At 39.6% G+C, this 13,510-nt stretch overlaps 1 protein-coding gene across 2 annotated transcripts in view; it reads right to left on the minus strand.

The window, feature by feature from the left end:
* NRG3 (neuregulin 3) overlaps positions 1-12,150 on the minus strand; it is a 1,464,760-nt gene extending 1,452,610 nt beyond the window's left edge. The window contains exon 1 of one of the 2 annotated variants that reach the window (XM_075349019.1): positions 10,660-12,150. In XM_075349019.1, coding sequence (XP_075205134.1) covers positions 10,660-11,371 — 712 coding nt within the window. In that variant the 5' untranslated portion in view covers positions 11,372-12,150. The remainder of the gene's footprint in view (positions 1-10,659) is intronic. The other variant, XM_075349018.1, reaches the window with a different exon arrangement.
* Positions 12,151-13,510: the final 1,360 nt, after the last annotated feature.

The following is a 13,510-nucleotide window of genomic DNA, read 5'->3' on the forward strand; positions in this document are numbered from 1 at the left end:
AGGTCACCTGATTCAAACTGAATAACCTCTTAGACATATATGAAACTGTTGATTTCAGGTCAGAAGACTCACAGACAGTTTGTACATTATGGGCCACACGCAGACTGTGAATTTTGGATGTGTAAAAGCAGCCTTATGTTGTCATGTTCACTGAATGCCCCTCAAGAATAGGACTCCTATTACATTTCAATCCATTTAAACTTGATTACTTGTTACTGAATTGGGGAACTACTGGGAAAGATTCTGAGCAAAGATGAGCGGACCCACTGAAGTTTGGGTTCAATGGGTTTAGCCGAAATTTAGGTAAAGTTCAGTTCAAAATCTAGACGTGACCTGAAACCCATGGTAAGTCACTACAGCCACATACAGCCAGCTATAAACAGAGCATTTCCAAGGGAGGGAGAACGGGGTTTTTCATTTCTTTGTACACACTGCAAACAATAATGTTGTTTTTATCCCCAATGAATGAGAGATATTCAAAAAATGTAAGTGGCTCACAATGGGCCGAGCACCAAGTGTACCCAAACACATCGATACTCACTCAAGTGGTTGGCATACGAAAAGTACCCGAACTCTGAATTCGGACACAGATTTTTTGAAAAGTTTATGTTTGGTACAAACCCCAAACTTTACTGTTTGGGTTCACTCAACTCTAAATCTGAGAACTCATTGTTAGAGATGAGCAAATCCCAAGTTCAGTGTTCATGCCAAACACAGACTTCACAAAAAAACAGAGTTCGAAGTTTGTGTGCTTTACATATGGAAACCACTCGCACAAGCATTGTTGTGCTCGGGCACACTCGATGATTAGCCTAGTGTGAGCCACATGCAGTGTTTGAATAGCTCAAACTGGGGCTAATAACAACATGATCAGATGTAGTGTGCACCAAAGAAAAAAATGGAAAAACTCTGTTCACATTCCCATGGTAGTGATCTGTTTATGGCTGGCTTCATGATGGCAGAGACCCAAACTGCCTAATTAGTTACTTCCATTGGGGTCAAGTCTGGGTCCCAAACCGAACTTTATCTAAAGTTCATCTGAACCCGCTGAACCAAACTTTCAAGGGTCTGCTCATTTCTACTCATTGTCATTCTCTTCCCTTTGTCCCTTCACATCTATCATCTTAACTAGGTTGACTTTTTTTCAACCTGATTAAATAACCTATCCAGGAGTGGTCTCTAATTGTGCTTAACTGGAAAGTAAACTTTGTTATTTTCAATGCATACAACATTTGAAGACCTTATTTAACAAAACCCAAGCAGAAAAGATATTGCTTTGTTCTCCTTGACCTCATGTTACTTTTATTGTGATCTCAGTTTACAATTACATAAAGACACAAATCAGATTAATAGCTGAAATATTAAACCATCTTGAGTATTAAATATCAGAGACAGTGATGCACAGGCAACCAGACCCCCATTCTAGCCAGTATGCTGGTACAGTGTTAATACTGTACTTACTCATGTTCCATATCCAGGGTTCTCTATGGCGACCCATCGTATAACAGCCTTCCTGCATCACAGCTTTCTAACCTTTAATCTCTTCAAATACTGCTGTGAGGATAACAACCTTTCTTCCGTCTAAAATGAAGCCTCTCTGCTTGTCTCCACATTAAACTTCACATTCTTAGCAATTTTTATTCTTCAAGTTCTTTAAATCTTGTACCGGAGAGGATAAGACATGAATCTTCTTCCAGACTCGTTGTAAAGCTTTGTATTATATTAATGCCACCCTCGATGTTTACTTGTGTGTAAATAATGTGCTTTGTTACTGGCTCAGTGATTGCCTGGCGTGATTGTTTTGAGGTTGGGTTCGGAGATGGGGTGTAAAGCAAATAGGTACAAAATGTGGCAGATCCCAATGATAGCAAGTAGGGGTTTTTAAGCTCAATTTTTTTATTTGAATCTTTAGATCCCTAATATTGGAGAACTGATTCCAAAGCCACTACTAATTATCACCAGCAGGCGACTACATAAAGAATGTAGCAAAGCTGTACATGTAAAACCTGCACTACATCTGCAAGGAAGACAACAATAATGAACTTCTCTTTGGGTAGGTCATAAATGGATGATCAAGTAGACTAGACTCAATCTACTTACTGTAACCTTATTAGTAGAGTTTCATATAGTTATGTCCTTATTGATTTTGCTGAGCCAGGATACCTGAGTAATGTCATAGTGAGTACACTAATTAAGGAAAGCCAAGAGATTAATCTGTTCCTTCATCCTGTGAATTCCCCCTATCAAACTTTAACATTGATTACTTCTTCTTAAGATAGGTCTTTAATGTTTAATTTTGGGGGTGCAACACCTTGAACCTTGCCGATCAGCTACTGCCGGTGCCTAGGACTACTCAGTTCCAAAGCAACACACCTAAGGCAACAGATTAGTGGCCGTGGCAAGGTACTGCCACAGGTGCTGCACATCCGCCCCCTACACACTTTATAGTTGAGGGAACTGTGCTGTGCAGGTCCACTACCGAGTAGTGCCGTCAGATGGCAGCAGCAGGGGTAGCTAATTGGCTGGGATACTGGGTGCCAAACCCTCACCGATCTGTCATTGATGAATTAACGTGGGGTTAGGTAATCAAAGCTAAAGTTCGGGTCCACCCATTTAAGTAGATGTTCCTTTATTATTTAATGTTGTTCCCCCTTTACATTTTATATCAAGAATAAACACTTGTATAGAACTACATTCTGTGGTGCTCAGTACATATTTTAATACATGTATATTAAATTTCATAAACATCAATGAATTAAAAAAAATAAAATATCAGTTGGACTTTTTCATACAATATCCTTGGCTCCAGGTTTACACAAAGAAACACTGTTTTATGAGAGTATTTCTCTCTATGAAGAATAGTTACAATATGAAAAACAAACAAAAACTAACAGTATTCCCCATAGAGGAGTCTCTAGCACAAGCTCAGTAATAACAGCAATCGAATAAATGGCAGGACTGATAAATGCCCCCTTTAATCGCCGCCGCCTTTCTAAAACACATTTTACTCTGGCACCAGTGACTATTGTGATTTTTATTTTTTAGCATAGGGATATTCACCATGTGTACAAGTATACTTGGCCTTGCTTGTAAAACGTACAGACAAGATGATCATAATCAGTGACAAAATCTTCCATAAATCTTACTCCGGAAGATTTCATCAAGACCAGTTTCCTTGTTCCCGGATGTGTAGATAAGGTTTATCTGCATACAACATATCGTGCCTGGATTTGTGTCATATTTATGCACACGGTGTTCCTGGTCTGCACCGCACTCGAGGCGTGTCCTTTAGAGATATGCAGAGATCTGTACTCAGCAAAGCAGGAGCGAGAGAGATAACACTTCTCATTCATCTCACAGCACATCTTACATTTCACATTACACCTAGCCAGAAAATATTCAGCCTACAAGACATTTCTGCTCAGTGTTCTAAGTATAATCATCACTATCTCCAGCTTTATCACATTTCCATATTGCTAGAATGATCTGACTTTATTTAACTCTCCTGATTAAAATACAAAGCTCTGCAGATGAATTTCTTCAGTGCTTTCAATCTGCAATTCACATCCCGGGCGTGTGTTGTGTATCATCGTGTACATCAGATAATTGTATCTTCTACGGATCCCAGTCGTAAAATGAATATGCTACTAAATCACGACAAGACAAGCCACAAGCTGGATTGCACAGACTGTGGCCAGCTCCATATAGAGACATTACATATTCACATGCAAAAGCCTAGACTTGCTTGGGTCATATTTTCATATTTTACCTCTATTTTTGCAGTAGGAAGTAGGTACGTTTTCGCTGGGTATCAATATTTGATATAATTTACCCTTGCATTTTATTTCTATTTTTCAATGTGATCTTTAGTTTTAACAGCATGGCAGCTGCTTAACTGGCCACTACATCTATTATCCCTCTGCTCACCCCACCCCTCTCCCCCTATGGCTTACCATCTCTGATTAATTAAACCTGCCGCTGATATCACATTCCTGCCTGAACAACAAGGTTCCTGTGAATTTGTGAAGGTGTTTGGTAACTTGCCTCTTTTTCCTGACTACAACTATATGATCACTAATTGTTCTGAACTATGGCTATTGCATGTATTGCAAGTACTCGTTCAGCCCTGACCTTGATTTCATAAGTTTTTTTCTGTTAGTTATTTCTAGTATCAAACTTAAAAATGTCTGCTCAGAAACAGCTGCTAGTAGTGATGAACGAGCTCTAACATGTTCGTGTGCATGGTACTTGTAAAGAGTAATGATGAGCAAACACTACGATGGTCAGTTGCATTGTAGTCGTAACGAGTAATGAAAATCAAACAGTACCATGCTCAGGTGCACAGTACTTGTAATGGGTAATGATGAGTAGTGAGCACTACCATGCTCAAATGGTTGGTACTTGTAAAGGAGTAATGCCTCGCATGCACTACCATGCTCTGTTGCATGGTACTCGTAAAAAGTAATGAAGGGCAAATACTACCATGCTCAGAAGCATGGTACTCATAATGAGTAATGATGAGAGAGTACTTCCATGCTTGGCTGCACAGCACTTGTAGCGAGTAATGATGAGTGAGCACTACCATGCTCAGGTACACAGTACTTGTAACGAGTAATGATGAGCAAACACTACCATGCTTGGGAGCATAGTACTCATAATGACTAATGATGAGTGAGCACTACCATGCTCGGGTGCAGGGTACTCATAACAAGTAATGATGAGAGAGCACTACCATGCCTGGGTGCACAGTACTCATATCAAACAATATTGCCATGCTTGGGTGCACGGTCAATAGAAAACTCAAGCATTTTTCAGGAGAATTCCCTTAAAAAATGCTTAAGTTCCCCATTGACTTCCCATATACTTGGGTACTTGAGCTGTGCCCATCCTGGCATCTAACTGTTTTTTATGAGTACTGAGCACCCAAGCATGGTAGTGCTCACTCATCACTAGTTGTTAATAATACAAAATATGCTGGGGAAGCAACTTGGTGATTGTCTTTGGCTTAACTCAACTTTGATAGTCTCTCCAAGAGGTGAGAAAATCTCAGTCAACTAAATCCTATTTTCAGGACTGGGTATGGTGAATTACAATGCCTAATCCTTTCGATTTTGTGATGGCACCAAAAGTATCTGGCTGTGACCCTACAGCGCTCTATAGAGTAATACACATCAATGATTGGCTGAGCCAGCTGTGCATTTGTATTGGGGGAAATAATACGAGCTATGTAAGATGTAATATCCCCCATAGGCTCTACATATTAGCCCAAAGAAATTTGTTATGCTGCTTATTGTATCCAATATCTGTGTGTTGCCACTTAATCTGTAGCCATACTTGATGCTTACCTCTTAGTATTTTGTAGCAGTCATGGTATTGTTAGTAAGAGATTGATGGTAATAGATTTGGTTTCAGCAGACTTGATAAGTAGGAGCTTACATAACTTTGTACAAAGTTCACTTTTCATGGGCACCAGGAAGACATGATGGTTGCAAATCAGAAATTCTAATTTAGAAAAGGCTTAGCTTGCTATGTACTTATGTTGATAGGTGTCCTACTACGGAAATGTAAAGGTGGCTTTACACACTGCAACATCGCAAACGACATCGCTGTAACGTCACCGGTTTTGTGATGTTACAGCGACCTCCCCAGCAACATTGCAGTGTGTGAAACCTATCAGCGACCTGGCCCCTGCTGTGAAGTTGTGATCGCTACAAATCGTTCAGGACCATTCCTAGGTCCTTTGTTTCCCGCTGTGCAGCATGCATCGCTAGAAAGTTTCAGTGTGTAAAGGGGACTTTACAGCGACTTCCCTTTCAAATAGCAGCTTTGACACGTCCCCAACAACCAGCTAGGTCGCTCTGCAGGTCCGGATCGCTGTTGCGTCGTTGGCCAGGTTTGCCTGTATGACAGCTCACCAGAGACTTTGTAGCGATCCCGGCTAGATTGAGATCGCAGGTTGGATCGCTAGAAAGTCTCAGTGTGTAAACCCAGCTTAAGGTACAATAGATAGGAGATGAAAATAATCATGAAAGTGTCAAATAAAGTTGTCAGTGAAGTAATACTAACTTCTTGACTATTGCTATTACTAGTAATAATATCATGGTTACAATGTTATGGCAGTGAAGGAATATTAGTGTAACTGCTATTACTCCGACTTCTACTGCAATTTGTGTCACTAGACTGAAAATGTATTGACTTGAAAGAATGTAATAAGCTGAGCAGCAATACTCAATGTCAGGCAGCAGCTGCTAAAGCAAACAACATTGTAGGGTGTATTAAAGGAAATATAAAATCATGTGATCCCAAAATATTATTTCCCCTCTAGAAATAACTTGTAAGGCCACATCTAGAATATGGGATCCAGCTTTGGGCTATACATTTTTACAAGAATATTGAAAGCTAGAATTTGCTCAAAGGTGGGCAAACTAGATTGTTACAAGGAATGGAAGGCCTTCCATATGATGAGAGGTTGGGAAAGTTGAGCTTGTTTAGCTTAGAAAAAAGACATCTCAGAGGAGATCCAATTTATAAGTATAAATACATGTGTGGTCAATATAAAGGACTGGCATATGACTTATTCCTTCTGAATACAATACTAAGGACAAGAGGGCACTCATTATGGGTGGAGGAAAGGCAATCCTGGCAGCTGAACAGGAAAGGATTCTTTACAGTAAGAGCAGCCAATCTGTGGAAAGTTGTAATGGCAGATATATTTTAAAAAGTAGCTGCATGCTTTTTTTCAAAACTACTGGTATTGTGGGCTATGTATATTCTAGCATTTGATAATGTATATTTAATTGAGAAAAGTTAAACTTGATGGGCTTTTTTTTCCAATCTATGTAACTATATAAGTGTAATTCTTATCCTACGAGACCCCAATTTAATCCTCCATGCAGGTACATCATAAGTCAACATTTAGGCTAATGTTGTAACTTGCATATTTTAATTTTTGAGCGTAGATCTAACACATGGTAAATAATAGTAATGATATACCCATAACATTTCCATAACAGATGTTCTTATCATCTCCAGAAAGCTCGATTAGTAACACTTAAGACAAAGATTCAGCTTCTGACTTTTTTGACTTTGCTTGCCCCTTAAGGTCTTTTAGATATGATGTTTTCCTCTTTCCCCTTAGGCTTTGTCTTCAACTCCTCTTCCTTCGACAAAACATGGCAGGTGAGATTTTTTTTTGCTTTCCACAGATGTTATAAATTGTCTCTGTCTTAGCTGAAGTCAAATTTTCCCTTCTGTCCTTTACTACGAAAACCGTTGTGGGATATGGTTCATCTAATTTAACTGGATTCAGCTTCAGTAACCTCCAGACACATATTCACAGAATCATATTAACTGTAGGGTATATTCTGTAAAGTAAAACCCGCCAGGATTAGCCACAGAAATACCAGTGGTTTGTCCAATAACATTTTTTCACATTACTTTGCATTTTGGAAACAAGCCATTACTGTCTATAGGAACTTGTTCTTGTTTTACTGCAATATTCCTTCATAGCCATTGCCAATTATAACTATTTATAATCCCCTGTCTTACTATATAGGGAGTACGCAGTATTACTTCACTCTAAATACAGTTCATGGCCCAGTAGCCAGCACAACATTATGGCAACATGGCAATTGAAAAGAGTGATGACTACCCCTGGTGGTTCGTGCAATGCATATTTTCCTATTTTCTATACTATCATATGCTTCATTTTCATAACTGTGTGATATCTAAATTCATATCTCATGACTGGACATCTTTTTGGGAATAGGCAATATTACCATTGTATTACTTGATACAAATAGGTGCACGATAGCTTTTATATAACATATTGGGCACAAGGGGAAATAGGCCACTACTGATGCAATTGAATATCATCAATATATGTAGTAATTCTGAAAAATTTCCAAAATTAGGTTTGCCTTCTGAGATTTGCTTAATTTACGTAATCTTACAAATTCAATATATATATATATATATATATATATATATATATATATATATATATATATATACATGGCTTCTCAGTGCTTGGCTGTATATTACTCTATGTATTTACCTTCATCCCAATCCCCAAGAATCAATACCAAGCCTGTAGGGTTAAATGTCTCCAACATTAAGATGTGCAGCTACATTTGCAGAAAAAAAATAAAATAAATATATATCGATGACATATAATAACTGGCACAGCCTGCCTATCTCATACCCCTGAATATCGACGATCTTGACGTGAAGGACGGCAGACCGGTCATTTTTATCTGTATGCACACGACAGAGTAAGATCCATGATAACTATCATTTTAACAGCATCTACAACAATGAGTTAGACATGCTGCAAACTTGATGGAATACGCTGGATTGAACAATCAGCTTTTCACCCTGTGCAATGAGCATCCCCAGAGCAATGGATAGATGCAGATGTTCTCTTGGAAGATGGATATTTCCATAGGCTACAACTTGATAATTAGGCAAAACAAGGAGCGTAAATTGTGTCCTAGAGTCGAAAAGGCTTCCCCTGACAAGGGTTAAATGAATCAGAAGACCTCATCGGTGTTCAATAGAGCCCCATGCCCATCCTGAAGCCACCTTGGATCCTATCTAATCTACGGCTTGCAGAATTACCAGTGCTCTGCCCCAGTCAATGTCTGCCCCTTCTGCACTTCTTAAAATTCATCTTGTGTTAACAACTCTCTGCTGCCTCTTGAAAAACTCAGGGACCAAAAATGAGATTATTAATCTGTTGCAGTGGTTTTGTGCTGCCATTTGCATTTTATTTTCTGACAACAGAGGGTGTAGCCATCTATCCATTAATTATTTATTAATCAGGATTCTGCCTTGTCTCTACACAACAGCCATTCGGGGAAGTAGAGATCAAGCACAGGGTCCTCCCATTACATTACCAATATGTGGTTTAAACAGGATGTGCAAATATTTCACCTTTAATTGTTCTCGCTGTTAAAAAAAAAGAAAATCAGCACAACAGCTGCACTTGGTATGGCTCATTAACCCGAAATCATGCATTATGTTTTTTTCGGTGGAAAAAAAAAGAGAAAATATGTGCATTACCTGCCAAGTAAATGTTAGCAAAGACCAATGCTGGGGGATAAGTTGTGATATATAGCAATAACCAATACTTATATTTTAGCAACAACCAGCGTGACCCATATTCAGTAGCTTGGCCTGTATCATGCTCCCATTCTCAATATATCCCAGGGGCAGGGATCCAGTGAGATGAAATGATACCATGCAATGTCACAAAATAGTAGTCAGATCCAACTTACAACATGTAGAGATATACTGCAGTTTATCTGCCATTAACTGATTACCTCGATGGATGCGCTGCCCCCCCCCCCCCCCACCTCCTCCCATGGCCCCTGCTGACTAAGTAAATGAATTTGCTGGCCATTGGTGTGGACTTATTGCCTTGTTTGCTAGGGGTGATTTACCAACAGCTTTCCCCAATTTTCCTCCTCTCTATCGGTTGAGTATAATTTTCTCTGCAGATGGGTTTATGTATCCTGGGGCTTATGAACAAATGGATTTAATCAAGAAAAAATAAACAAAACAAGCATTGGAATGAATAAATGTTATTACTGAATCCTCTAGCAAAATAATCACAGATTATCATCCAAGAGACACAGCTGGGATTACCGTTTCTAAAATGATACTCAATAGCTTTTACTGTCATAAACATCTAGAAGGCATATCAAGGATTGCTGAAATCCCTCTAATAACAATCAGGAAACAAATCCTATTTCGGACTTATTCGGAAAGGTTATTGGGCTTCTTCAGGACTTCCTTCATTGTCCTTGTCCCAAATAACCTTCATAGGTTGCAGGGTTCTCGTCTTAAAGGTTAGAAGCATTTTCTAAATATAGCCATAATCCAATCGTACAATGCTGATATTCAGATTCCCTATACTAAAATCCACCCTATTCAGCCTTATAAGAACGCCAACCAGAAATATATACTCAAAGGAACATCTGCAAATGAATGGAGAGATGGAACCATCACATATGTTAATAGCCATTGCTGTGCATTTCATATAGCCCATATCTGCTAGAACATGGCAAGAATGCTATCTGCTCTGAATATCATGGATAAATGTAATTCTATGGGATATATCGGAAAACGCTGGACCCCATTGACAGACCTCAGCTAATTGGTCAGATGGATTATCCATATGATGGGGAACATAGGATGACATCTATGTGCCAGTTCATTTTCCCATCACTATTATTTGATCACTTCTGCTTTTTCTCATTGCAGAGATTTTACACCTCCCTAGATGGTGTGATTTTTTTTATCATTGCTGCAGGAGTGAACATGCATCACTTGAATAGCAAAATGTCTTGTAATTTCATCTGGAAACTTCACCAAAACATTAAGCATATCTGCAGTGACAGTGCAGTCATTTCACTGTAGCAAAAAGAAGGGAAGTTAACCCATTGACTGCTAATGACAAGTGCAATGGGCTGCTAAATAGCACTGGTATTCACTCTCCAGCACAGGATGGGTTAAGAAATTATACATTTCACCATATTTTTTTTTTTAGATTTTTCTTCTTTTCTTTTGCATATCACTGAACCATTTGGACACTCAAACCGGTATGAAAGGACCTCTGAACATGATTTGAGATTTTTTTTTGCATATGTTACTTACGATATTTTTGTATAGTGGTAGTTTCCGGGGTGGTGGTAGTGGTAGACTCCTGAAATCGAGACTGTGTCCAGGACTGGGTGGAAACATGAAGATAAATTTTGTAAGAAGAGGTAGAATATTCCGCAGTGGGCCATATGGGCATTGGCTGGGAGGTTGGGGTCCCTGGATGTGGGCGTGGAACAAAAGTGGTCGTGCTAGGGGGGACAGTGGTGGAGATAATTGTAGGAGGAGCGACTGCATGGCGCACTGTTGTGGTTCTAGGGTTTGCCCAGATAGGTACTCTGCTTCCTGGGACGCGGGTAGGCGCCCGTGTAGTAGTAGTTAAACGGGTGCTAATTTGATTGGGAGTCCTGGTTGTGGTTGTAGTAGTTGTAGTCTCCATACTTTTTGGAAATGAGCTTGGTTTAGAAAGGAAAATGGGGTCCTGGCCAATACCCTTAGAATCTATTAAATCAGTAGGGACATAATCCTTTACAGATCCCACTACGATCCACTTTAGAAGCATCAGACTCAATCCCAAGCCAATGAATCCAATTAGGAGAGGCACTACACATAGCCACGTTTGCTGCCTGTTCCATACAATGCAGTCACTACACCGCACCTCCCGAGGGTTTGGTGCCCCATCCTCTTCTTGAGTAGTGTTTCCACCTGCAGCCTCTTCAGCAGCTGCCGGACGTACAGGTGGTGAGGTGGAGGCAGCCACTTCACTCATCCTATATTCCTTTCACCCCCCAAAATACATGAGCCTTAAGAAGCTGGATCATGAGCACAGCTCCCTATGAGGAAAGGGGGAACTTCTCAGCACTCAAATGTCACCGATCATAACCAGAAAACATTCCTCCATTAGATTCTTGTACAGAGCAAAATGCCAGAAGCAGCTGCTGAATCAGCTAAAAAATCCCATCCATCCAAGGCTTAGCACAATATGCATCCTTGCATCCCTTCACTTTCCGTTTCTTTTCCTCCAGATTTCCATAGAAATAAACCAGCCTTTTTTTTCCTTTTCTTTCCAAGCATCCGTGTGTGTCCACCCCTTGTCTATTCGATTAGTAACATTCCTGCACACGGGAGCTGTGGTCCCTCTCCGAGGCGCCTCTCCATCCACAGAACAGATGCACCAGCGTTCCTCGGCTGCTTCCTTCAAAGGCGACAGAGCAGCAAAATGCACCTGTTATTCAGCAGTCCCTGCAACCAACCCTTGGCCAGCACTTTAAGAGAGAGACCAATCCGCAGCTAGAGCTAAGGAGAGTCTGAGCCGTGTAAGCCAGCAGCAGTATAGACACCAGCACAAGCATTTAACAGAGCACCAAATAAGACTTGGAAAAAAATGCAGCCCCTAAAACACAGTACGAAGGCATGCATATATGTATATAGTCATAGATCCATTCATGCTGGGTCTTCGAATAATGCAACCCCATGGAATAGGACGCGGCAGCTCCAGCATTGTCAGCATCAATCCAATATGCCTCTAGCACAGCAAAAGGCAGACTGGGCTTTGGGAAAGCAAAAAATGAAAAAAAAAAAAAAAATGAAGGCACCTCCCTCTAATGCTTAATGGTAGTTTCTTAATGCGTACAAGATAAATAAATGATCCAGGAAAATCCCACAGGAATTGTCTGGCAAAACCTTTTTTTAGCAGGTTTTAAAACCATCTAGTGATATAACAAATGACTGCACCCTGAGAAGAAACGCTAGAAACAGACCTGCAGGGTATTTAGGAGGATGTGGAGAGCTATCCCGGACAGGGATGGGAAAATGAAGCATGCTAATTAATAAACCGAGAAGCTACAGGACAGGGAAATCTTAATGCTGGTAAAGCATCACATAGCCAGCACTGCTGAGGAAGGAGGGGGAGGTTAACCCTTTTATACCCATCCAAGCAAGTGCAAGAATTAACAAGACATATATGATGTGATTAAAGGATGCAGATCTGCTATACAGATCCTGGGTTTTGGAATTTGCCTCCTTGTTTGGAAAATATTTGTAAATGTATAAACTGCATAATGTGTACAAGTATATAAGTGGTGTATTTACTGCAGATCAGTCGTAACTGTCAGTTTCCTCATTTGCCTACCATGACTGCATATTTCATGTCCGCTGGAAATATCAATACATCTTAATACATGTTAATTTGATTGCTTTCTTGTTCAATGTCAGACACATGCTCTTAAAAAGAAAATGTTCCTAAATTAATTTTGTATTTATGGGCATTTTCTGCATGTAATATTAATCTATGGAAAAATCTGCATATAAAACTCAGCGTACGGACAAAAGAAACTGCAGCGGATTGAATCACGCACCACAGATTATGCTGAGTAAAAAAGAAGCAAAATACGCGGCATCAAAGTCACTAAAAGCTCATTTGTGGGTACAGGGCCTTAGGCGCCCAACAGAAGTGTGCATAAAAAACACACGTGTGGCGCGTTATTTTTCTACTATTCATGTGGGGGTATTCTGACATCCATGTGTACGTGTGTGTTATACATGTGTATTCCATGTGCCATCTAAGTGACGTGTACTGGAATAAAGTATATTCAGTATATTACTGATTTTTATGTGTTAAAGTTGTAAAAAGATAGATAGCTAGATAGATAGATAGATAGATAGATACATAGATAGATAGATAATAGAAAGATAGATAGATAGAGGGATGGATGGATAGATAGATAGAGATAAATAGATAGATAGATACATAGATAGATAGAGATAGAGGGATAGATAGATAATGGATAGATAGATAGATACTGTGATAGATAGAGGGATAGATAGATAGATAGAGATAGATGGATAGATAGATACTGTGATAGACAGAAAATAGATAGATAGATACTGTGATAGATAGATAGATAGA

The sequence above is a fragment of the Anomaloglossus baeobatrachus genome, chromosome 5, assembly GCF_048569485.1.
Source record: "Anomaloglossus baeobatrachus isolate aAnoBae1 chromosome 5, aAnoBae1.hap1, whole genome shotgun sequence".
NCBI lineage: Eukaryota > Metazoa > Chordata > Amphibia > Anura > Aromobatidae > Anomaloglossus > Anomaloglossus baeobatrachus.